Source organism: Myotis nattereri (genome assembly GCF_964212035.1).
Source record: "Myotis nattereri genome assembly, chromosome: X".
In the NCBI taxonomy this organism is placed as follows: Eukaryota; Metazoa; Chordata; class Mammalia; order Chiroptera; family Vespertilionidae; genus Myotis; species Myotis nattereri.
Genome location: NC_138078.1, coordinates 3,308,929 through 3,336,683, shown reverse-complemented (window position 1 = coordinate 3,336,683; position 27,755 = coordinate 3,308,929). Strand labels below are relative to the sequence as shown.

The window sequence follows — 27,755 nt, the reverse complement described above, 5'->3', positions numbered from 1 at the left end:
TGAGATGAGAACACATGTATGCTCCCAAGGCTGAGTTTGTGTGGCTGTGAAAATGTATTTTCCAAAATTGAATATTGTCAAAGATGTTGAGGTTACCTCATGGTCAATATTTGATCTGTCTACGCTGACAAGTACTGAACACACTTCAAAATAGATTAGAAGTATGCAGGCTCTGCTGTGTGGATAGGATGGTGAACATTTATATACCAGTGAGTGTGTCTGTCATATGGGGAAAATTATTATGTGTGGTACATGGGAGTTGAACTGAGACTTCCACTTAATGAAATGGGATTGAATTGCACTATAAATTCTTTTTTGTAATATGAAAGAAAAGTAAAGTCGGGTGTGATTATGATGGTATGTGACATGGTTGGAGTAGCTTTGAAATGGTTTTTTTAAAAAAATATATTTTTATTGATTTCAAAAAGGGAGAATGAGAGAGAGAGAGATAGAAACATCAATGATGAGAGAAGATCACCGATTGGCTGCCTCCTGCAGACCCCACACTGGGGATCAAGCCCGCAACCCAGGCACGTGCCCCCGACTGGGAATCGAACCTGGGACCTTTCAGTCCGCAGGCCAACACTCTATCCACTGAGCCAAGCCAGCCAGGGTGCTTTGAAATGTTTTGAAGTAGAACGGAATGGAGTACTTCAGTACTCCCACCACCAATGTCCATGTATATCCTAATGCCATTCAAACATTTGTTGACACTACTCAATATTCAGATAGGGAGACACTAAGATTAGCACACAGATACCTTTATAATTAAGGAGATTACTATTCAGTAGACCTGGCTACTATATTCAATCTATGGTCATTTTTTAACTTTTGCTTCTCATTAAAAACTCATAATAGTTGAAGGAAAGAAAAATTTTAGAGCAGCAAAGGTTCAAATTCAATCCTTTTATTCGTCAACTTTTTGTGTAAACACTATTTCTGATGTTAATCACCACATTAATTAATTCTGAAGTTCCCACCCCAGCCCCCATCATGACTTTTTCATTTCTAACAACTGGCAGACATTGGTAAAGAATGAGCTACAAGATTTTGTAAGGTCTTGAGCATTTATTCCAAGAGCACAAAGTACCCTATGGAGACATTGCATATACTAGTAGCAATGACCAAATGTTTCTTTTATTTTTATAATTGTTTTGGAAAACCATGTGATTGCCAAAGACAGCAGACACATGGTCAATTTGGATTCATCCCAGCCTTAAAAAAAAATCTCCAAAACACATTAATGGTTGTAATATATACAGTGGAGGGTTTTTTTAAACATGCCTTCCAGCTGTACATTTGTAATGTTTAATTTAGGTGAAAATTCTATGAAGGATTTAATTTCTAGGATTCAGAAGTTTGTTAACTATTTTAAATGGGCATTGAGTTTGGTCAAATTCCATTCTATGTCATAAGAACATTGTCGCCCTGACCGGTTTGGCTCAGTGGATAGAGCATCGGCCTGCGGACTGAAGGGTCCCAGGTTCGATTCCGGCCAAGGGCATGGACCTTGGTTGCGGGCACATCTCCAGTGGAGGGTGTGCAGGAGGCAGCTGATCAATGCTTCTCTCTCATCGATGTTTCTAACTCTCTATCCCTCTCCCTTCCTCTCTGTAAAAAAAAAATCAATAAAATATATATTTTTAAAAAAAGAACATTGTCCACACTAGGTTCTATGAGTGGTGATAAACCTCCCCTGATAAATTTGGCTCTTAAGCCAAATGGTAAAATGGCTGCCTGGAAAGAAATGAGCCACAGGCCAGGGGAGTCTGTGTAGGCTTGGAAAATCTCGTGGAAATGCCTGACTTTGGAGGGTTGCAAAAGTCTTTGAAGTAAGGTGTTTCTCCTTTAAGGCTCCCACCCTCTCACCCACCTCCCGAATTCCTCTCTCAGACTCTTCATTTACTCTACCTGTGCTCAGAAAATTCATGTTTGGCATTTTTATTTTGTGATTTGAACTCATTTTTGCCTTTTTTTTTTTTTTTTTTTTTTACATTTCTAGGATACCTATTGAAGCAGACACTAAACTACAATTTTAGGCTTCTGTGTTTAGGAGATACTTTGTTATAGGACAAAAGGCAAATAAACTATTTTATGTCCTCATGTTTAAACCCTTATTATATTTTAGAACTTTAGGGAAGAAAGTGCTTGTCAGTGAACAACTCCTTCCTGTTTTTTTATCCTGATGCATGTAATTGGTTTTCAAAAGGGGTGGCACGCACAGAGCCTGCTTCAGAGTCCACCAGAACATTTTCTTCCGATTCAAGTTTCAAAGTGAGTCATTTCAGATATTGATGTTGCAATAACCAGCTGTAAATTACTAGAGGGAAAACCTCTTACCAGCACCTGAACTTATTCTTTTCTGTTTGTCTGTAATTCAGAAACAAGTGTCTACTCAATTCACCTGTGAACGTGCGACAGCAACTTCTTCGGTGAAGAGCAGGAGAGGTAGCCCTGAGAGTGAGGCCTGCATTTTCAGCACATGTACAGGAGAGATTTAGGGTTTGGGGCAGAGATGGAGACAAACAGGCCTATCTATTGACTTTGATATTTTCCATAAAACAGCAGAATGCCAAGTAATTAGGTCTTTCTAGAAAGCTCTCAATAGAATCAGAAGTGCCCATTTAAGAGAACTGCAAAAACTTTCAACTCCCAGGCAGCACCAGCATAGTTCTATAATCCGAGAACATTCTGCATCCCCAAAATTCATTCTCAGGATTTGGGACGAAAGTACTAGTATCATATTATTTCTCCAAACTCTGTAGGAGCCCTAATTCACCTCCCCTTTCATCCATCCATCCATCCATCCATCCATCCATCCATCCATCCTCCCACTTACTCATTCACCCATCACCCGTTTCTTTAGCACAGTGGTTCTCAACCTGTGGGTCACGACCCCTTTGGTGATCAAACGACCCTTTCACAGGGGTCACCTAAGACCATCCTGCAGATCAGATATTTACATGATGATTCATCACAGTAGCAACATGACAGGAAGTAGCAACAAAAATAATTTTCTGGTTGGGTCACAACATGAGGAACTGTATTTAAAGGGCCAGAAGGTTGAGAACCACTGCTTAGTAGATATTTGTTGAGAATCTACTATGCAGCAAGCATGGCATTTAAGTCCAATGAAGGAAAAGAGAGACAGGAGTCCTTTCCTAATGATGTTTTCCTTCTAAGGGCTTCGTGAATGTTTTCTCCTCTAACTATAAGAAGAGGCAGGGAGAGTCAGTGTGTGTTACTAGGGAACATGGGCACTGGTTGATTCAATGTTCACAAATTGACTATTGGGGTAGGGTCCTCAGTACCCACACCATGTATTCAACTTGGATGGAACCATCTCAGCTGGGATAATAGATCTTCATGATCTCTGACTCCAAGGATGGGATCTGGTCTCAGATGATCAAGGACAAACTGATTCTCATACGCTAAAGCTGCGGTTCTCAACCTGTGGGTCACGACCCCTTTGGGGGTTGAACGACCCTTTCACAGGGGTCGCCTAAGACCATCGGAAAACACATACATAATTACATATTGTTTTTGTGATGAATCACTATGCTTTCATGATGTTCAATTTGTAACAAAGAAGTTGGGGGTCACCAAAACATGAGGAACTATATGAAAGGGTCGCAGCATTAGGAAGGTTGAGAACCGCTGCTCTAAAGCAATGCATCAGGCTCTGTAACTGAGCTAGTTTAGCTCTGAATCTCTTTGGATGAACTGCAGAGCATCCTGCAGATGATGGTTAGAACCATTTGTGTAGAATACTAACAGCCCAAGAAACAGATTAAGGTCACAGGCAAAACTCTTTGGACTGATTTCATAAGTGCGTGGTGCTATGAAGAAGTTGGAAATTTTCCAGATCTTGGAACCTTGCAAAAGCCCTCTAATGGGGCCTACTCTCTGAAGTTCTTTAACACCTCGAGTGCCCAGGAGCGCCATCACGCTCCTCCTGTCTTTCGCCAAACGTGCCGGGAGCGCTATCAAAGCTTCGAACTGGCGTCCAGTTCTAAGTCTGCTTTTATTAGTGATGACTAGAAGCCTGTTGCACGAAGATTCGCGCAATACGCCTTCCTTTCCTTGGCTTCTGGCACCGGTTTTCTTCCCGCACCCGGGACCCAGGCCTTTGGTCTGGCCGCAGCAGAGAAGCCAAGCCTTTTCAGTCTTCAGTCTTCAGTCTTTACTCTGGCCGGAGCCTTCAGTCTTCGCTCCGTGCCTGTGTATGCAAATTAACCGCTGTCTTTGTTGGGTTAATTTGCATAGTCGCTCTGATTGGCTGGTGGACATAGCAGAGTGACACCAATTTGCATGTTTCTCTTTTATTAGTGTAGATGATATTGCTAAATATGTCAATGTAGTAAAGGTTTCCTTAAGTTTTTGAATATGTAACTTCATTTACTTGCGATTCATAATTGTTTTCCTAAACTGCTGTAAAATCAGCAAAAATGCCTTGGCAATTTTAGCATGGTTCCGAGGATATTGGTTGGCACTCAAAGGGTTAAGCAGAATACAGAAGTCAGTCTCTGACCTGAGCTTCCATTCCCATCTACGAAAGCACATGCCCAGCGGTGGGGAACAGAGGCCCCGTCACCCTATCTGTCATCTATGTGATAGGGGTGCGGTGCCCAATAACTGCTGGCCCTGATTTCTTCCGTGAAGTCTCAGGAGCTAAACAGTCATTAGGATTCATGTCAATGGATCTGGATTCACAAGGAGCCAGGAACCCACCTACCCACTCTCTTTCAGCCTCCGTCTGACCTCCGAGGCTGGCTGTAGCCAGAATCAAACTCTGGCATACCATCTTCGAGGGGGCTGGTAAGGGGCTCCCTTTTCCAGACCTAGGATTTTGTCTAAGACTAGAGTGCTCTTTGGAATCCAGAGACCCAAGAGCGGGAGTATCGAATTCTCCAGCAATATCAATCCATCTTGACAAAACAAAACAGATCTTTCTGATTGGTACATCTCCAAGCTGGTCCACATATATATTGTGAAATAATTATATTAATCTCTCTCAGGGCACATTGAATACCTTTGTGTCCTGAGCACCAAAGATGCTATTTTTTATTAAACCAACATGAAGGTCCCCTTAGATACATGTGTTTTGTATTTTTTTAAAAATATATTTTTATTGATTTCAGAGAGGAAGAGAGAGGGAGAGAGATAGAAACATCAGGGATGAGAGAGAATCATTGATTGGCTGCCTTCTGGATGCCCCCCTACTAGAGATCAAGCCCGCAACCTGGGCATGTGCCCTTGACCGGAATCAAACCTGGGACACTTCAGTCTGACGGCTGATGCTCTATCCACTGAGCCACACCAGCTACGGCAGATGTATGTTTTTTATTTTAAAAAATTGGATTGGTTATTGGGGAAAACTCTAGCTACAAGTAGTGTTAATTTTCCATGAACTGTTTAAATATTAAAATTCAGGAAACTATTCAAGTTTAATCATGAAGAGAAAGTTAAGTATGTGGCTCAGTTTCTTTAGTTATCATTATGTAAAATGGAATAGCATTGCAAAGAAAAATCAGATAAAAGACTAGAAATCACCGTGCTAACATGTGGTTGAAGCAGTATTGGAGGTCACAGGTAGTGTAAATTCTCTGATTATTACCAGACAGAGAAAAGCTTTATTTTAGGGAGATGGATCATTATTAAGTCATCTGTCTGATCTCGAGCCAGTAACACGATCTAATGATTTCATTCCTGGATTCTTTTTAATATATAGAATTAGAGATATATGGGGAGCATTTGCTATTTTAATAGTACAGTTTCCTCCTAAATTGCTTTTGTTAAGTAAAATAATGTTGCATTGGAAGAGAGTGTGTATTTTCTTAGTAATGCTTCACAATTCCTTGTCTTACAATTCAATAAATCATCTTACACCTGTCAGCACCTATGGTCTAAGTTTATTGCCCGATTTAGTGAGTAGTAGATAGTTCCTTGGCTGGAGAGCAATTTCTGAAACGAATTTAATCAAAGTGTTTTTATAGTATAGTGAACTCTGGCTTGATGTCTCAAACATGTATTGACGTCTTCAGAAAAGTGTGATTTAATCCAATCCAATTTTAAAATAGAATTAAGATTAAGCTTTATGCGATTTCTATCACAGACAGAAAATCTTTAGTTGCATTAATATTATTCGTGTGCTCTTTTTATTGAGCAAGTGTTTATTGGTACCTCTATTTGCACAGCTATCCTTCTGATAATTCTGAGATGCTGTAGGAGAATTTTAAAAATTCTGGCTTACCCAGCCAGTGTGGCTCAATGGTTGAGCATCAGCCTATGACCCAGGGGGTCACGGTTTGATTCCCAGTCAGGGCACATGTCCAGGTTGTGGGCTCGATCCCCAGTAGGGGCATGCAGGAGGCAGCCAATTGATTATTCTCTTTCATCATTGACGTTTCTATCTCTCTCTCCCTCTCCCTTCCTCTCTGAGGTCAATAAAAAATATTTTTTAAAAAATTCTAGGTTGGTTGAAAGATACAATGGAGGACTCTGAAGGAGCAACTGACATGGCAGCTATTGATTGATCAGGAATCCAGTGTAACTGAAGTTGAATGTTCATTTTTCAGGGCTGTGGTAATTATAGCTAGCTTCGACTGAAGAAATTCTAGATGTACTGTCATTTTGAGGACTTTGCATGCCAACTCAGGGGTTTGAATTTGATGCTTTAAGAATGAATAGCTTTTGGACGTTTGAGAATGTGTTGTTATAGTCATACAAGCTTGCTGGTGGCCACCCATGGACCCAATTGGCTGGGGGGGGAAAATAGAGGACTGAAAACCAGCAATTCATGGAAGACAATGGTTAGAGCAGTGGTCGGCAAACCGCGGCTCGCGAGCCACATGCGGCTCTTCGGCCCCTTGAGTGTGGCTCTTCTACAAAATACCACGTGCAGGCGCGCACATACAGTGTGAAGTTGACTTAAAACTTTAAGGAAAGTTGATTAGGTTAATTTTAGGGAACGTTGTGGAGGGAAAGAAGATGTAGTGTCGAGGATGGAGAAAGGTATGTGGAGATGGTGTGGACATAGAGAGGATGAACGAAAGGAGATGGATGAAACAAGTACACAAAACGAGTGTGGATGGGAGAGTTGGAAGGGGTCGACCTCAGCGAATGTCCCTCAATCAGATTGAGGACGTTTTTACCAAAGGCCAGCTTAGGAGTCCCCTAATAAAGTTAATATCAATGTACCTACCTGTATAGTTTAAGTTTAAAAAATTTGGCTCTCGAAAGAAATTTCGTTGTACTGTTGATATTTGGCTCTGTTGACGAATGAGTTTGCCGACCACTGGGTTAGAGTGATAATCTAGGGAGGAAAGGGAAAAGGAAGGCAGAAGCCAACGGGTCTTTTAATGAACAACCAAACAACCTTAGAGGGTGATTAAGGTAGAACCATGAAAAAGAGCTCAGAGTCTAAGATTGTGTTAACACTGTCTTAACTGGACAGTGTTAATATCCTTTGTAAAGATTAGAAAGTGGGAAGAAATATCATAGGGGCAGATGATGCAGCTTAAAGAAAGTTGAGTTTAGAATAAAAGGGAAGCATCAGAGCTAAAAGTTGGTATAGATGTGGGAATGAGAGACAAAGTTTAGGTCAGAGTTGAGATCTGAGATGGAAATTCGAATATTATCAGGACAGAGGAGAAAGTTGAAGCTGTAAAAGAATTCATGTTTGCTGAGGGAATATGTATCTGTGAAGTCACTATTTTGTCATAATTGCTTGGAAATGGAAAGAACACGTTCTGGTGAATAACTCACTTATACTCAAAATTACTCGGTGCTGAAGTCTGCCTTTAATTACAGTAAATGTGTTTGATTTGAAAATGTATTTATTAGCTATATAAGTGATAGTTCATTCAAATAAAAGTAACACATTGGAGAAAGACAGTGGTTAATGCAAGGCCACTGTAGCATTTCCCGTCACTGTTTAATTGCTGAGCTATCTCTGAGGTCATATGTTAGCGTTCTGCCTCTCTGGAGGGTCCTATCACAGTGGTCAACCCAGGTCACAACCATTTGAAAATCAAATGACAAAAGTCACACTAAAAAGTCCTGAGAGTCATGTTTAACAGTTTTGCTTTCAGCTTGATACATTTTGTGTCAGGCCAAATCTTGAAGAGGTGCACTGACTCCAACAAGGGGGGGGGGCATTACTTTTTCATCATAAACAGATGAGTGTGGGTCCTCTGCTGGCTGGCTGCCCTCTCCCCCTTTCAACACCACTTACATTTTTTGAAAAAAAAAAAAAACTGCATTTATAAATAATTGAGAATACACTAGGGCAACCTCACGAAGACTTTTTTTCTAGAACATTCTGAACATCTGAGTTCTATCTGTGCTTTTATTAGAAAAAGCAATTCAGAATTGCCAATGATAATGAGGTAAAAAGCATGGTTGGCTGCGGTGCGGTGCACATCTATTCCCAAACCTCCCCTCGGCCGAGACATTTGGTCACATCCTCCCTCCTCCCCAGTTCTCCAGAGCTGCCTGCTCCCCGCTGTGTCTTGGCCAGCTCTCTCTTCCATTATGCTTCCTGTTCCTCAGCAGAGACCGAAGGAACCAGGGAGAGGCCCCCTAATAGGGCCTGGTGACAGGGACTGAGTCATTGGACCAAAGGTGTCCATGAGAAAGGGAAGATGCAAAGAGCATGACGGGGCTCACTTCCCAGCCTCCCCAGCTTCTCCTCCCTTTAAAAATTGTCATCTCCCCCCTCCCCACCCCCCGCTGGAGAATGTTACAACATTCCAAGAAGTGGTTCTCAAACTTGAGCACTCAGGAGGATTGCCTGGAGGACTGACTAAATTACAGGCTGCTGGGCCCCACCTCTACAGTTTCTGATTCAGCATGTCTGGGGTGGGGCCCAAGAATTTGCCTTTCCCACCAGCTCTGCAGGCGGTGGCTGCTGCTGGCCACGCTACATTTTGAGAACTGGTCTCCACTCTAGACGCTCCGACAGGACAGGAGGAGACGTTATAATTCATAATTGTTCAAACTGGCAGGTCTGGCCCTAGCTGGTTTGGCTCAATGGGTAGAGCGTTGGCCTGCGGACTGAAGGGTCCCAGGTTCAATTCCAGCCCTGGGACAAGGGCACATGCCTGGGCTGCGGGCTTGATCCACAGTAGGGGGCATGCAGGAGGCAGCTGATCAATGATTCTCTCTCATTGATGTTTCTATGTCTCTCCCTCTCCCTTCCTCTCTAAGATCAATAAAATATATTTTAAAAAAAAAACTGGCAGGTCTCCTCCCAGTTCTCTGAATATTGGATAGTTTTCTCTCACTGGGTTAAAACCAAATGGCTGAAATTTTTTTTTTCTAAGCCACATTTATTCTTCGACTTCCTCTTTCGCAAAACATGGTACGTGTAAACCGAAATGTATTCCAGGGAAATGAGAATTAGTTCATTTCCGAAATACATTGCCCCTTAATTTGTCTGTAATCATACATACACAAACCACCTCGGAAATTACTTAATAGTTTTTGGTACAGCGCCGCAAATTAGATAATGAACTCTCCCGATTTTGATTTTGATTTTTGCTAGCAGACAGGTGGCCATCCATCACAGAAACAATGCTATGGACAAAGACGGAAGGAATGAGATGTTATCACTGTGGTTTCTATCATTGCACATCTTTGCATTTTACCGTTTAGAGTACAGGGGAGTTTCTACTTTTCGGGTAGTTGTGTTGCCTGAGTTGACTTTTATAAGTACCGCGCGCTAACCGATTGCGCTACTAGAGCTCCCTGAGTTGACTTTTAAAAGAATCTGTGTAAGCAGCGAATCTATTCTTTTGTCATCAGAGTTCTTAAATTTTTTCCCTAAATCTTTGATTTACTGTGTAAAAAAAATCTTGTTGAATTATAAACATCTGTTACATTTCTGGGGAATAACTATTGTTAAAATCAATAAACCAAATTTGTATGGGACTAACTAATACTATTGCAGAGGATAAATGGAGGGCACCATTCAGGAGTTCTGTTTAGACATTGGGAATACTTGAATGATATAACAAAGCATTCCCCTATATTTTCAAAAACAACCCCACGAACCCTCTGAGTTGCTTAACACTAATAATCAGTATTCCTTGCTAAGCACTCTTGTAAAGTTCCTGAGATTTCCTGTCATAAATTCATAAACATTCACACTTCTAGCTACTTCTACATATAATTTTATTCCTGTCCTTATTATGTACATACACTACGTTACAAACGTATTCCTTTTATTCTGTAGAAACCTTAAAGTGTAACACCAGTAAATTGAATAAATTACTAATGTTTGTTCACTGTATCACAGATCCAATGACTTAGCAACCTGATTCCTCTATTTTTGAGCAGTAGTTTTTGTACTTGGCTGCACATTAGAATCTCCTGAGGAATTTTAAAGATCCCAATCCATGAACCTCACCCCAGTCTAAGTAATTCAGACTCTGGCGGGGAAGTGGGTGTGGAGGGGGTCGACCAGATGTCCCAGCCCGGACTTGGTCTCCCGGTGGGGGCCTCACCATCCAGAGAGAGAGCGGGGTCAACCAGATGGCCCGGCCCGGACTTGGTCTCTGGGTGGGGGCCTCATCATCCAGAGAGAGAGTGCGGGTTGACCAGATGGCCAGGCCCGGACTTGGTCTCTGGGTGGGGGCCTGCAGTGTGCAGTCCTGTGTGGGAACCACTCACCTGGGTGGTCATCATTTGCTTCCTTCTTTCCATAACTTCATGTTTCTTTCATTTCAACTTAATCCAAATGACCTTGATTGGACAAAGGCAGTGTCAGTGCTTCTAAATGAGAAGGAAATGGCTGAATAAAGCTGGTTAAGTCAGGGACAAAGGATGCAATGAATTCAAGGGATTTGAGATTCAAACATCTAAAACCCAAAGAAGATTCTGTCTTTGATGGTTACTCAGGGTGAAATATGATGGCATGCCTTCATATTCATCTTTGGTTCTCTAGGCCAGTGGTTGGCAAACTGTGGCTCGCGAGCCACATACGGCTCTTTGGCCCTTTGAGTGTGGCTCTTCCACAAAATACCAACTTCTGCGCATGGGCCACGAAGTTTCAATCGCACTCTATGTGCGTGCCTCCATGTGGTATCTTGTGGAAGAGCCACACTCAAGGGGCCAAAGAACCGCATGTGGCTCGTGAGCCGCAGTTTACCGACCGCTGCTCTAGGCAGTCCCAAACGGGAATTTTCTGACATAGCATTGATTTTGCAAATTCTTAACAGACCAGACCCACTTTGGATGGAATAGAATTTTAATCTATTTTTTGAGTCAAAGAGTGTAACCTTCCGTGACTTTAATACTTTTTGCACCACCCAGATGGGGATAGGAACTTTCTGAGCAATAAGAATCTTTCCTGGGAATGCCACAAATTCAAGAGCAAAGCTGAAAATGTGTTGAATTTCAGTAATCATTTTACCAGCTGGTCCAAAAACGTTATATTCTTCTAAAACCTAAAAATTTGAGGAGATGAATATTGCTCTAGAAACAAAGCAAATCATAGTTACCTATGCAAAATTGTTAGATCAAAGACTCAACTATATTAGTTTGAAATGTATTCAGTATATTCACTTCACCCAACATGAAGTATCTGCAGTGTTAAAGTACTGACTTAGAAAATAATTTGGTCTTCCCACAGTATCTTAAAAACAAAAATGTATTTCCATTCATCGAAGACTAAGCATCCACCATGAGACATTCAAATCTGGTAAAAATGTTTGATGGTATCAATTAAAACTCTAAGTAGAAAGGCCAGGACATGTTCTTTAATGAGTATCTGGCAATGTCATCATCTACTTAAGACAGAGGAAAGGGGATACGATCAAAATTATTCAATCTCTGAGTGAGGGAGGAAGTAAAGCTTGAAGTGACATATACAAACAGCGTGTATGACGTCCATCAATATCAGGGGATTTTATAGACATTAATTATCTAGTGTTCTAAGCCCCCCTTTGAGGTGTATTTTATAATTAAGAACAAAGGAAAATAAAATTGATGGAAACAGCAATCAATGAGTAATTCCACATTTGGTGTGCACTAAGAAACCCAACACTTTATACTTACTCGCAGAAGGGAAAGAACTAACTAATCCTTGCGCTGTGCCTTCTTTACTCACTCTTGGCTGTATTGTTGCTATAGCCACCGTCATCCAACTTAAGATCCTTTCTTGCCCTAGCTGGTTTGGCTCAGTGGATAGAGCGTTGGCCTGCAGACTGAAGGGTCCTGGGTTCAATTCCGGTCAAGGGCACATGCCTGGGTTGTGAGCTCAATCCCCGGTGGGGGGCGTGCAGGAGGCAGCCGATCAATGATTCCTCTCTCATCATTGATGTTTCTATCTCTCTCTCCCTTTCCTTTCCTCTCTGAAATCAATAAAAATATTTTTTTAAAAAGATCCTTTCTTACTCTGCTTTCTTGAACAAATGTTGACAGAGGAATCTATTCAGACTTTATATTTTTCCCACGATCAATGCTATTTTTTTTCTTTGACAAGTTAAAAATTATTGTGATAGCCAGGAAAAAGAGATAAAAAGGATATTCTTTCGAATTCTGAGTACCTGAATGATTGAAATTTGAGGCATATTGCCACACTGTCATAGCATGAGTTGAAAATATTAAGTGAATTGAGTTATATTAAACAGTTTAAAGGGTTTGGACCAACAAAGAAAATATTCTGTACTAATTAAGAAAAAGTGTTTGGGTTATTTTTAAAGGACCTTATTATTTTCTCATGGTGACATCACTTTTATGGAAAGGGCCGGTACTCAACTCTAGTCATTGCAGCTCAGAAGCTGCAGCAGACAGCCCATAAGCACATGGGCATGTCTGTGTTCCCATAAAGCTTTATGGACACAGACATTTGCATTTCAGATACCTTACATGTGTCACAAAATTTTATCCTTTTGATTTTAAAAAAATCATATAAAAATGTAAAAAAACCCCCAACATTCTTAGCTGGTTAGCCAGACAAAAACAGGCAGGTGGACAGGATTTGGCCTGCAGGCTGTAGTTTGCCAGGCCCCTGGTTTAGGAAATTAAAATTTTCCCCAACCTGAAATCTTTTTTTTTTTTTTAATATATTTTATTGTTTTTTTTTACAGAGAGGAAGGGAGAGGGATAGAGAGTCAGAAACATTGATGGGAGAGAAACATCGATCAGCTGCCTCCTGCACGCCCCCTACTGGGGATGTGCCCGCAACCCAGGCACATGCCCTTGACCAGAATCGAACCCGGGACCCCTCAGTCCGCAGGCCGACGCTCTATCCACTGAGCCAAACCGGTCAGGGCCTGAAATCTTTTATTTGAGAAAAAATAAATTTCTACTAGTCTGTTTTCCGATATTTTTATTATCCTGTTGCCATCTAACTCTAGACAAATTGGTCATGTCTCTTGAGTCAGCCCCGTGAACATACTGCCGCAGCCCAGAGGGCTGTGCTGAGAAGGATTGAAGTTAGAGTCATTTTCTTAGAAACGTTCATCTACAGCAGTGGTTATCAACCTTCTGACTGTTTAAATACAGTTCCTCATGTTGTGACCCAACCGGAAAATGATTTTCGTTACTACTTCATCACTGTCATGTTCCTACTGTGAGGAATCGTCATGTAAATATCTGATCTGCAGGATGGTCTTAGGCAGCCCCTGTGAAAGGGTCGATCGACCCCCAAAGAGGTCGCGACCCACAGGTTGAGAACCGCTGATCTACAGGCATAAACTTTGTAGTGGAGATCATTATTTTTAAGCTAGATATTTTCAAAGGTTCTTAGGAGCTCAGCTGCCTTTACTCAGTATCGATTCTCCAAACTAACAAATGTGTTTATTGGCCGGTTGCTCACTCTCTTATGAGCAGAAATTGGCTGGCGATGGGGAGTGAACAGAAAAGGCCATTCACATCTCTCACACCTGCAAGCGAGTAGTTGTCATTGGAGCTGCTAAAATTAGAAATGAATGAACATTACTAAGATTTTATTTATCTCCTTTAAATTGTGGAAGCTCTTCTAGACCATCAATGGTATTTGAAAATTATTCTCTGTGTATTATTGACTACCAATTAGAATAATAAACACCAAACCCCTGACGATAGAACTTATAAACCTATGGAGCAGAGTCTGTGGAGTTAATATAGAAATATCCAATAAACCTGGCAAGGTAAATACGCTATCACATATCAAAATGGCTTTAAATTGTAGTCCCTGGAACACTAGACTTAAATTTGTATGTAGATTGGGTTTTTATTATGTTTTGAAGTTCCCTGGGCGACCTATCTTGCTGGGGCATTTGGAAACGTTAAGTATCATAACCAATGAAAAGAGGCATTAAGAAATAAAACCGACATAAATCAAACGTATTTGTGGTCTGTCAGGAGTTGAACCTGAAGATAGCCTTAAACTCCCGCAATGTAATTAAAACATCTTAAGCGTTTAGTTACATATAAAGAATTTATGCTTTTATGCAGGTGGCATGTGTTAATACGGGTGTGTTTTCATATTAAGGGCTGTGATTCAAGTTTCTTAGAAAGGAAATCTATGGCTTGTGGCACTCAACGTGTTCATATCCTGATGGTGCTGGAGCGGTGGTGTTGGGTGTCGGGGCTACAAACGCAGTTTCTGAATGTCGCTGTGAATATGATGGAATGAAACAAGCCAGATCTGTGTTTGCCTTGAAAGGTATCCAGGCTTAATATTATACTTTAAAGACATTCTGAAGCATTGACTTCGGAATAAGGGCAAACATTCTTTCAGGCCTGGACAAACCCGAAAGGAATTACTGAAATCTCCTGTTTCAGGCATACATTTTAATAGTGGTGCTCAGTGACAAGTCATTAATTCCCTGCAACCCGACTCTTAGGTACAGGTCCCCAAAGGCTAAAATTAGGGGTATTTTCGTCTGCTTACCTTACTGTTTGATTGGGTATCAGTGTATGTAGAAGTACAAAGCTCATCTGTTAAGTTCGATTTACCATTCTCAGCTGGTGTCCACATCCATGCCTAAAGGCTCGTATTGAGACTGGTCCTCCACGGATTGTTAAATTATCAACTCAGACCAACCTAAAGGAGGTTGAGTATGAAAATGCATTAGAGGTGTAGGCATTAAGAACAAACATTGTAGGACAAATGAATCATCCTTTCTGCATAAAGTAGACTGGAGCGCCTCATTCTTCAGAAACACGTGTTTTACAACTTTGTCTTTCACAACTTCGACTTTTACCCAGACTTTTGCTCAATAGTAAGAAATCAAATCTGCATCTTTGTGTTTAGAAGGATGATCTTGAATTACTTATATTCCTCTTCTTTAATGATGGTGGTGGGAAGGGCATGTTGAATTCCATCAAATAGCTACACACTTACACAAGCCTTATCCAGCTCAACAAATAGCCTTAGCACATCCTTTCCTTTTCCTTCGCAGAGTAAGACTACTGTGGGGGGAAAACACCGAAGTAGTAAATTAAGGCCAGAAGCAATGTGACTTTGGTTGTAGGTAGAGTTTCAATCAATGACCATTGCTTGACTATTTATATAAACCCCTGTTTATAAAAATCTGTTCAACAGTATAATATTGGCCTTCCCAGAAATCTTGTGGTCTGATGGAGTTACATAGTATTTAGAATGCTTCTAAACTATCAAGCCCCTCTTCGTGGGTTCAGACTCAGTGCTACCAATGAGAAACGCCCTCAGGGGTAGAAGGCACTACTGTAACAATCTATAATACTTGTTAGATGAACTAACTACAGTGTATACTCGGGTTACGTCGGAGATCCGTTCCTACCGCGTGACGTAATGCGATTTTCACATAAGTCGGAACCCACCTACATAAGCACCTACGTCACTCACATGGAGCACAGACACAGCAGTAATGAAGGGAAACAGTAAGCAAAATTGAAAAGAAAGATAACAATTCCTGACCTTTACTTGTGGTAAATAAATAATAGAAAGCATAAAGCACGTATGTACATACGTCGAAATGATGGAACTTTTTTTTTATAAATACTATGAATGGGAGATGGCGACGTATCCACGAAACGACGTACGACGTAACCCAAGGACTGCCTGTAGTTAGTTGATTTACTACATTAGATTTCAGGAGGGTTGTCCAATGAAGATTCAGCTCCCCGTGCTAGCTGTTCCAACAATGAATATTTGAGGATTTATAATGGGAAGGGACTAAGCCAGCGGTTCTCAACCTGTGGGTCGCGACCCCTTTGGCAGTCGAACGACCCTTTCACAGGGGTCCCCAAAGACCATCCTGCAGATCAGATATTTACATGACAGTTCATAACAGCAGCAACATGACAGTGATGAAGTAGCAACGAAAATAATTTGATGGTTGGGTCACAACATGGGGAACTGTATTTAAAGGGCCAGAAGGTTGAGAACCACTGGACTAAGCGGTGATAGGATACAGCAGGTACTGAATACATACTATGCTTTTGTTATGCCCTCTCCTTGGTAGTAGGATTATTCTCTGCTGTGCAGATGAATTCCAGAGGAAGAGCATGTGCCCAGGAAGGAGCTTAGCCTAGGAACCAAATCTCACTCACCACCTGTTTTTGTAAATAAAGTTGTATCGGAAGGCAGCCCTGCCCATCATTTACATATTGTCTCTGGCTGCTTTCTTACTAAAACAGTAGGTCCAGTAGTTGTGATAGTGAGCAAATGGCCAACAAAGCCTGAAATGTTTACTACCTGGCCCTTTACAGAGAAAATTTGCTGAGCCCGTTCTACACTCTAATGCTATGTTGTTCAGGGATGTAGCCATTAGCTGCAGGCAACAGTTGAGTGTTTGAGATGTGGCTGATGGAACTGACGTGTGTTATATGAGGAAAACACACAAGACTTGGTAAAAAGAAAGAAAGAAAAAGGAATGTAAAAAGCTCATCAGTTTTTAAATATTGATGACACGTTGAAATAATATTTTGGATACTGAGTTGGGTAAAATATATTATTAAAATTAATTTTACCTGTTCCTTTTTACATTTTTAACATGACTATTAGAAAATTGAAAATGTGACTTGCATTTATAGCTCACATCATAGTTTTAGTGACCATTCTGTTTAGAGTCTATAGAAAAAGGTAGAAAGAGGGAAGTGGGGAGAGAAAACAATCTGTTGTATTTGCAAATGACTTTCAAAAGCAATAGAATCTTCTATTAATTTGGCTATTACTTCTCATAAGAAGTAATACTTTAAAACAGTGGTTCTCAACCTTCCTAATGCCGCGACCCTTTCATACAGTTCCTCATGTTGTGGTGACCCCAATTTCATAGTTATAAATTGAACATAATGAAAGCATAGTGATTCATCACAAAAACGATATGTAATTATATATGTGTTTTCTGGTGGTCTTAGGCGACCCCTATGAAAGGGTCATTCGACCCCCAAAGGGATCGCGACCCACAGGTTGAGAACCACTGCTTTATAATAATGGATTGGGTTGTCTGTCGACAAGGTTTTAGTTGAGTTCTCTGAGAAGGAGACCCTGACTCAGAATTCAAATTGGGAGGTGACCTGGGCAGCATCTATCAGGGAGAAGGGGAGGGAAGAAGGCATGGTCATGAACAGGTTGTTGCTGTGGGCACCTGGGCTCCTCCCAGTGGAACTCTCTGGAAGACTTGACAGAACAGGACTCAAAGGAGTCCCTTCTGGCAGGTGAGGAACCTCAGATGTTCACCCACCAACTGCCAGTAGTTGCTGGTTGAGGGCTGGTCCTAGGGGCATCAGCCTCCCCTTGTTCTCTCTCCAGCATCCCCGCCTGCCCTGCCTGGGGCCAGATAAAGGCCTAGAGCTGAAAGGAACAGTTGTTTGCTGCCAAGAGCCACCAGCCAGCTTGAGATCAGTGACTGCCTAGGGCAGTGATGGCGAACCTATGACACACGTGTCAGAGGTGACACGCGAACTCATTTTTTGGGTTGATTTTTCTTTGTTAAATGGCATTTCAATATATAAAATAAATATCCAAAATATAAGTCTTTGTTTTACTATGGTTGCAAAGATCAAAAAATGTCTCTATGTGGCACGGCACCAGAGTTAAGTTAGGGTTTTTCAAAATGCTGACACGCCGAGCTCAAAAGGTTCGCCATCACTGGCCTAGGGCATCAGGTTGGGCCCTATAGCGTCTGCTACTGACACCAAACTGAATGTTTTATCCATGTTAAAACCCATGATTTCAACAAACATTTGTATAGTCCCCTGGTGTGTATGTATTTCTTTTCTCTGATCTTAACAATAGCACAGATAGGTAGGTTTATCATTATTCATACATTATGGATGGGAAAACTCAGCCCAAGGGTCATTTGTCCAGGATAATTCAGCTGGGATGGTAACTCCAGTCTCCTCACTCCACATGGTGGTCACTCATGCCTGACTCCTTGGATTTTTACAAAGCTCAGCTCCATAAGGAGATGTAAATATAGTGATGTTCTCAAGATGAGAACAGGAAACTCAAACTATTGGTGGGGGTACTCTGTAGAACTCCTTAGATATCCATAGGGAAATACTTATATCCACTTAGTCCGAAGGCTCTTATGCCAAAATGTATTATCTCTCTTTTGCCAAAGCACAATCACAATCAAGAGGTTATAGGACCTGCTGACCACCACACAGGATGTTAGTGATACAGCTAAATTCTAGAAAACTCCACAGAAGTCCCTATAGTGGAAGCTTATGGATGCATGGTTCATTGAGGACTGGATTTTGTTACCTTCCCATTACCCAGGCTCTCTTCAAAAGTGTTGTCAGTCCCTTTGGTATTTCTTGGAAACAGTCTCCCTCCCAGCTTCATTTCCCTTTATTATACTTCTAACTGACTCGGTAACTCTTTGCGGACTTCAGTAACACTTGTACTATTTGAATTTGAATAACCCCCAAGGATCTAGATAGGTCAATATGTTTAAACCACAGGCTTTCGTCTATATATTAGTTGATTAAAAACAGATTTTATACATGATGTATACTTAATCAAGGGAGGGGGAAGCAAGCAGATGTTTGTAAAACCGAAATGTGTTAGTCTATAGTTATTTGGCTCTCTTGCTGCCTAGCTTTAGAAAAGTCATACCTGTGACAATTGAACTGTAAACAGTTAGATGATGTGTTTCCCTAGAAATTTCCTCCTCTGAAGGGTCAGCCAAAAAGAAAAGTAAAATGATTCCTTAAGATTGACATACCGAAAGGAGTTGACAAATATACCATAAAGTAGTCATATTTAAATAAAGGACATTGAATAATGGATTGCCTCAAAGTTATGCTCTAGTCTCTGACCATAAAGTGACTAGGGGTTGCAATTCATTTAATCCAAACAGAGGGAAAACTTTGGATTTTGTTGTTGTTATTAGTAAGAGCTTTGAAAGCCAGTTTTTTTTAATGCAAATATGAAATCATTAAGTTGCACCTAAATCACTGTGTCTTCAATTCATTCTCCAGTTTTTTGTTGTATCTCATCCTTTAACTGAGAAACTTTCATTTTTTCCTCCCTTAAAATATTTATATTTGAGACACTTTGAGTGTTTCAAAGCCAAAATTGAAGATTTTGTATTGGTCTTCCTGTCCAGGTAAAATATACACAAAACCTGCCGCTGGATTCTGAACACATGAGAATTATAGATAAAATACTTTAAATGGATTTTAAAGAAGAATAACCACGCTTAAACATAAGTGGAAAGTCTCCAAAAATCAGGAGGGAAAGGAAATGCAAAGTGGTGAAGGGAGCCTGGAGCTGGGCTCCTCAAAAGAAGTAGAGATGAGCTGGGGCAGCAAGGACCTGAGGGGAACATGGGGCAGTGTATCCTGCACATGGCAGGTGCCACCCTGTCCTCCTGGAGGCCACTATAGGCTCAAAGGCTACCTCCCACCCTCTCTGGTAGAGCCAGACAGAATTCTCATGGGAGGAAGGTGAGACCCTGAGTCAAACCGGCATCTGTGACTCTATGGCACATCTGTGTCTTGTGGGAGTGCCCCCTCTGGGAAAACAACCTCAAGCCCTAACAACAGAGCGGGCATCTCACGTGGTTGGGCTGTGTCAATCCCCAAACCATAACACAGGGAACAAAATTCCCATCAGATGAGCGGTCAGACAAAAATTGCAAGACACAAGATAAAATCAGATTCATGGCAAATGTATGCAAACACAGGCAAATAGGAATTGCCTCTTCTCAAAAGAGCTTAAGAATAAGTATGTTTAGTTCTCTTGAACTTATGGAGGGACTTGCTTCCTGGGAACATGAACAGAAGGTAATTCAACAAGAAGATGTGATAAAGAACCTACTGGAAATGAAAGATGTGGTCATTAAAATTTTTAAATAGTGTTCATAGGATGAACACCAGATTAATAAGCATACCTTGTCTGGCTGGAATGGCTCAGTTGGTTGGAGCATCGTTCCATACACCAAAAAGGTTGTGGGTTCAATCCAATAGTAGTTGATTTGATGTGGGGATATACTCTTTATATTATTGCCATTTCTGATTCAGATAAAGGAATAGAAATTCAATGCTCTCCTTTCTCCCTAGTTCACAACCTAGAACAGCGGTTCTCAACCTGTGGGTCGCGACCCCTTTGGGGGGGGGGGGTCGAACGACCCTTTCACAGGGGTCGCCTAAATACATCCTGCAGATCAGATATTTACATGACGATTCATAACAGTAGCAACATGACAGTTATGAAGTAGCAACGAAAATAATTTTATGGTTGGGGGTCACCACAACATGAAGAACTGTATAAAAGGGTCACGGCCTTAGGAAGGTTGAGAACCACTGACCTAGAAGTAACCTAATCATTCAGTTAATGATGCCTCAGTTAATGCAAGACACAGGAACCAAAAGAATGAAATTTGACCATCTTTTAAGGGTTCTTTTAAACACACCTTTTCACAATCCAGTTTGAATCTATAAATACTTGAAACTGCATAGATCTCACTGAGGTTTCTGAAAAAAGTATCAGTTTTCCCTAGTAAGAGTGTTGTACAGTAAAATATTGAAAGTATGCAGAATAATATTCTTCCTCTCTTTTTTGAACAGCAAAACTTAGAGAGTAACCTCACCAGCCTTATTAAGAGGAACACGGAACTGGAGACCCTTTTGGCCAAACTCATTCAAACCTGTCAACATGTTGAGGTGAGTAGCTCTGTGTAGTGTGCACCATAGGAAAACTGCTAGGCCACGATTTTTATACCCTCAACCTTTATGTTTTTACAACTGGAATCTTCTTCAAATTGGATTTTTTTTGCAGGAGCTAAATATATAAGATGGATGAAATTGGAAGGAGCTAGAACAGGGGTGGGCAAACTTTTTGACTCGAGGGCCACAATGGGTTCTTAAACTGGACCAGAGGGCCAGAACAAAAGCATGGATGGAGTGTTTGTGTGAACTAATATAAATTCAAAGTAAACATCATTACATAAAAGGGTACGGTCTTTTTTTTTTTTTAGTTTTATTCATTTCAAACGGGCCGGATCTGGCCCGCGGGCCGTAGTTTGCCCACAGCTGAGCTAGAACCTCAGACACGCTCTTCCCCCATCAACTAATTGCTTTGTCCTGCCCCCACTCCCATCACAGCATTCCCTGATCCAGCTTTATTTTACTTAGCGTTCCTAATACTGTAGATTTTAATCAACCTTACGAAGAACAGCCAAGAAAAAGCACTATTTAAAAGGCATTGTATTGGCTGCTGTAACAAATTACCACAAACTTGGATGGCGTAAAAAAACAGGCAGGCTGGAGGCCAGAAGTCTAAAAGCAAGGAGTTGGCGTGGCTGTGCCAGCTCCCTCCGAGGGCCCTAGGGGAGGGCCCTTCCTGCCTCTTCCCACCTCCTAATGTTCTTGTGGCTGCAGCAGTCTAATCTCGACTTCTTTCATCAAATGGCCTTCACCTTGTGTGTCTCTGTGTCTGTGTCTAAATATCCTTTTGACAAGGACACCAGTCACTGGATTAAGGACCACCCTACTCCAGTATGAACTCATTTTAACTTGATTACATTTGCCAAGACCCTGTTTCCAAATCTATATATATATAAAAGCCTAAGTGACCATTCAACCGGTAGCTATGATGCACACTGACAACCAGGGGGCAGATGCTCAATGCACAGGCATGGAAACATGGAACAGACTGATGAATCTCAGAGGCAAGGGGGGTCCCTCAGCCTGGCCTGTGGGGATTGGTCCGAAACCAGCCCGGTGCACGGATTCGTGCACTGGCAGAGTCCCTCGGCCTGGCCTACAGGGACTGGGCCGAAACTGGCAGTCTGACATCCCCCAAGGAGTCCCGGATTGGAGAGGGTGCAGGCCAGGCCAAGGGACCCCACCAGTGCATGAACCCATGCACCGGGCCTCTACTAAGGTCATAGTCACAGATACCAGGGGATATGCCTTGGGCATATCTTTTGGGGGAACACAATTCAGAACACTCCAGGCATATATTAAATGCATGTTGGTTGTCAGATATATTTCTGTGAAATTGACCACAGTTGCAGTGTGTTGGGATTAAGTAAGAGTGTGTAGGCAGCAGTGACAGCAGGGCAAGTTGCAGAACCCAGATCTTTTTTTAAAGTATATTTTTATTGATTTCAGAGAGGAAGGGGAGGGAGAGAGAGATAGAAATATCGATGATGAGAGAGAATCATTGATTGGCTGCCTCCTGCACGCCCCCTACTGGGGATTGAGCCCGCAACCGGGCATGTTCCCTTGACCAGAATCGAACCCAGGACCCTTCAGTCTGCAGGCCAACGCTCTGTCCACTGAGCCAAACAGCCTAGAGCCAGAACCCAGATCTTTCTGACCCTCTGCTTAGATGGATTCGCTTTTGGCAATAATCTCTCCAGGGAATAATTAGAGCCTTGTTGATTAAACAACATTGTAAATAATAGTGAACAAGCATAATGCTTTCATTATTGTGAAGAAAGTGAATATGTATTATAGGAATAAATGGATGAACAAAATGGAGTGATCCTGGTGCTATATTTTATTTTTATGATGTGATGGCATTTGATGTTTAGGACAATAAGAAAGAATTATTTCTCTTCAGTAGAAAAAAAACAATTACCCGTGTTTTATGGGGAAATATTACAAATGCTTTATGGTTTGGATGATTATTTCATTCAATTTTACCTAGTTTTGTTACTTCTTAAAGCACTGGTGTCTGGTTTCCATTATGGCCTGTAGTCATTTCAGAACAGTTGTCTTGCTCCTAATGCAATATTAGTGTGGCTTGAATTTACAAAATGCTGCTCATCCTAACGTAAAAGTACATTCTATAATGTTCAATAATTTCAAATGATAGCTAGATGTGTCATTCAAGAAATTTACAAGCAGATTTCATTTTTATTTCAAGAGATTAGAGATTTAGTTGAGATATAGGCTTTTAAAATGAAGCTATTACTGATTTGATTGTAGCGAACTTACAGATAGACACATATAAGCTATTTGAAGTTATTCTAGACAAGGAGTAAAGAATACTCATTCCTTTCACTATTGTTGTTTCTGTATACATCCTTTGGAATAGAAAGAAATTTTTGTGGGTGAGAAATTTGGTATTTGGGAAATTTATTCTAGATAATAATGAAAGAAAATTAATTATGAGTAGAAATAATATGGTACTGGCAGTGCCTATTTTTACATGTTTTCTTAATCATACTTATTAATATTCTCAAAGTCTAATTTTCAAAAAAGTAAGCATCCAATTGTCACCTATAGCAAAACCTCCATATAACGAACTAATTTGGGGGAGGGAGTGTCCGTTAAAGCCAAAAGCCCATTATATAATAAAGTAGGTTTTCCAAATGCATATGTTAAAAATTGACAAATGAGTTAGTTTACCTGTTTTTACTTAAGTAGACACGTTTGTGTAATTAACATTAAGTGTGTATAAAAAGTTTAATTTCAAAAAAAAGTTTTCTATATGTATTACTGTGATTTTAAGTTTATACTGAATAGGTCTAGGTACAGTGATGGCGAACCTTTTGAGCTCGGCGTGTCGGCATTTTGAAAAACCCTAACTTAACTCTGGTGCCGTGTCATGTATAGAAATTTTTTGATATTTGCAACAGTAAAACAAAGACTTGTATTTTGATATTTATTTTATATATTGAAATGCCATTTAACAAAGAAAAATCAACCAAAAAAATGAGTTCACGTGTCACCTCTGACACGCGTGTCATAGGTCCGCCATCACTGGGCTAGTAGATGCATGCATTCACCAGTCACCGCTAGTAAACAAACGCACAGGTTGGCGTGTGGCTCAGTGCACTGCGGACATCAGCTAGTAGGGGTTAAAACTGCTGCAGAAAGTGAGGCCAGGCAACCACGGAATCAATTATTGCGTGCAATGCAGTGTGATCATGTGCTGATTGCTCCCTGATTTAAATATGTAGACTACAATTGTAGATATGCAATATTTATTGATGTCAGTGAAATTACTACAGTGGTTTCCCCACATATGTTCTATTCACTAAAATTGCCTAAAATAACAGTGGATTAATAACAAAAAACCAACCTGTGAATTTAATTATAAGCAAATCTTGGTTAAAAGCATTTTAAAATTAACAGGGTGTTAATGTCCACACGTGACATACATTCCAGAAATTTTGTCAGTTCAATCAGAAGTCCGTAAAATTGAGGGTTTACTGTAGTAATCAAATGAGTAATAATATGAAGATGGGAGCCGGGGGAGATAGTACACAATCTAAGGCTACCTTCAAGGGATATCTTGGTGCAAAAGGGAAAAATGTCACAACACTAGTAAAATCCAAAACAGTAGTGGAATTTGTTAGGCACCGGCATGATGGTCTTTTAAATCAGCTCAGTGGAAAAGAATTTCATAGTTCACATCCTATGTTCCTAGACTGTATTTCTTCCTTTTCCTCTTCCTGCTGGTGTCCTTGTGTTTGAGTCTGAGCACTCCTCTGGAAAATAGTCCCCATGCCAGCTGGAGCTGAAAAACGCAGAGCTCAGAGGCAACTCTCAATTGTTGGAAACGAAATCAATGAGTTCCCACCGAATCCTGAGGAAATGCCACATCCGTATAAGTCCACACCTCCTTCCTGAGCTCCACTCTGCTTTTCTTTAGAATGAAAGGAGTTTGAAGGTCCCCCCCTCCCCATTGTTTTCATAACTTGTTTTTAAAATCAGGGTAAGCAAATGACATGGTGTTTTGGAGAGTAAGTACCAACTTTTTTAAAAACTAGATATGAAGGGTATGAACGCCAAGGCAGCTTAGGACTCAGGAGGTAGAGGCATTGAAAGAGCGGTATCAGCTAGACTCCCCAGAAATGCTTGCGTGTAAATCGGCAGTTGGAATTCTAAAACCTAGTGGGTTTTTAGTCACTGGGTTTTGTTTTCTTCAGGAGAGAAATACAGTAGAAAATTCTATTGGGATGAGTTTGAAGTCAGTTATGTAGGAGATGCAGGACAAACCTATGGGAAATGATCAAAATTTGGGTCAGCTTAACATTTCTAGGTCAAATGGGGACTTTTTGTCTTCATCATCTCATCCTTTTCTTTAAAAATCAGAGGACCTGGCCAAAACCGGTTTGGCTCAGTGGATAGAGCGTCGGCCTGCAGACTGAAGGGTCCCAGGTTCGATTCCGGTCAAGGGCATATACCTGGGTTGTGGGCACATCCCAGGTAGGAGATGTGCAGGAGGCAGCTGACCGATGTTTCTCTCTCATCGATGTTTCTAACTCTCTATCTCTCTCCCTTCCTCTCTGTAAAAAGTCAATAAAATATATTTAAAAAAAATTATGGGAAAAGAAATACTATGGCAATATTTATAAAAAAAAATAAAAATCAGAGGACCTGATGTGTGCCAAATTCTTCACACCTTCTGAGAATCGAGTTCTGTCATAGGGAATACAACACCTGGGCACACAATCAATGTTCATTTTGGGAATTAGCGGTGACCAGTGACTGAATCCACAGTGAGAAAATAAGGAAAAGCTACAGAAGGGCGACTAATTGTCATAGCAGTTTGGAGAAGATCCAGGCTCAGCTGACCTCACCATCCTTGCCCGCGCTCAACCTAGAAGGCCGTCCTCTAAGCCAGCATCCCATCAAAGTCCTGGCATTAGCCCCTTTGCTTATTTTGCCTTGTTTGTAATAACTTTAAAAAAAATTCCTTTTGCTATTATTTTTCACACTAAGTTTTGAAACTATTTTTTATTTTAATAGAAAGATTGCTCTCTTACTGGCTTTCTCTGAGTTTTTTCAGTGTTAGGTGGCATGTGGAGTGACAAATTTCTTGTAGGTAAAGGGAAGAGGGTGATATGTTATGGTACCTTGTAAGAAATGGTGAAAATTGATTTGGGAAATCAGAGAGGGTCTCTAGAAAACTTTTCAGTCATTCACCAAGCCCTAAAGACATTCCACTGTAAACTTTGGAATAAGGGGGGAAATTGCTGGGAAGATGAACTTTCAAGTTTAAATTAATTTCGTTGTGCAGTTTTATGTCAAAGCACTCTCTATGGAAACCTTGGCAATTGCTTCATCTAGAGCCATTGGATTCAGACCAGCACCTGAATATCACACATGATTTTTGTGTGGTGTGGACAGGTGTCTGATCTTGGATGTTGTGTGTCCTGCTAGGGGCCAACTTGAATGTCCAAAGTTATAATCCGTTTCACTAGCAGATAAGGGTTAGGTTCCTACCCCAGCTGAGCCCTCTTGAGAAAGCTCTCAATGTATAACTTGAGTCAGACTCTGGGCCTCATTAAACCACATGAGGTAACCCACAGTCATCCATGGCTGTTCCTGTAAACAGCTCTGGGACGATGATAATGTAACAGTGCAAATACAATGGCATTTGGAAACTAGATTATGATGAGGCACTGTGGTAAAGGCTGATCTCCCAAGTTCAAGTCTTAGGATTCCCATGACAAAGGAGAAAAGGAACTCTCAACTGCACAGAAATTCATTGTCTCTGGAGAAAGTACATGTTTTGACTCCTGCCTGTGTATAAGGGTTACGTATCCAGTTTACTCCAAATCTGCTAAAATTGACAACTCATGCAGCAAATTTAGCTTTGCTCAGTGGAGATGAAATTTACTGTCTATTAAAATAGTCTGCAGCACATATTTCAATGTCTCTCCTTAGATTCAATGCTCTTGTCTTTGAAAACTTGATTTATAAAGGATGTTGGGTCCTGTTACCTTCTTAGTTAGTTTAGTCATACTTTCAGAATGACATTTCCAAATTTCAGCTTTGAAACTCTTTTCAAAAACATGATCCAACCTTTTACTATCTGCTAATCTGTCCATTTGGATGGAATGACCATTGTGTCATATTCAGAATTCTACCAGGTGACTCAGACTGGAGTATGATCACATGTATGTGCCTCTGAAGGCAGTCCCTCTGACATATTTGCATTTAGTAATGCAGATTTCCAAGGCTATGGATATGAAACAATGGGCCTTAATTGGGGGCCTAGTGGATGAGCAGTAGGGATGAAGAGAGAAGACATGGTTTTAGTGATGTATTTTAATGTGGTTTCTTCACATATTACAGGAATTCTTTATCACATCTCCCCTACACTAGTCCACACACAACTTCCTTGCCTTGAAATATTTGGAGATGCTTGACTAGAGCAGCAGGGGTGATGTTTCTGGCACAATATCCAGAATAGTAAGAATAGGTTGTGACAAATTTAAGAAATGGCCATTGTAGTACTAACTCAGCTGTCACATGAGATATTGGTAGTTGGCTGGTTCCAGGCAAGAGAGTCAGAGGTGTGAGAGGAATGATGCCAGGTGAGAAGGTGATTGTCAGGTAGGAGATTGGGTCCCATTTTTGCT

The 27,755-nt window shown here is 40.9% G+C and overlaps 1 protein-coding gene across 4 annotated transcripts in view; it reads left to right on the top strand.

Annotated features, from left to right (window-relative positions):
- MID1 (midline 1) overlaps positions 1-27,755 on the top strand; it is a gene marked incomplete at both ends in the record, with an annotated part of 110,423 nt that overhangs the window by 22,764 nt on the left and 59,904 nt on the right. For all 4 annotated transcript variants that reach the window (XM_081080922.1, XM_081080921.1, XM_081080920.1 and 1 more), the window contains one exon: positions 20,995-21,090. In XM_081080922.1, the coding sequence (XP_080937048.1) occupies positions 20,995-21,090 (96 nt within the window). The remainder of the gene's footprint in view (positions 1-20,994; positions 21,091-27,755) is intronic.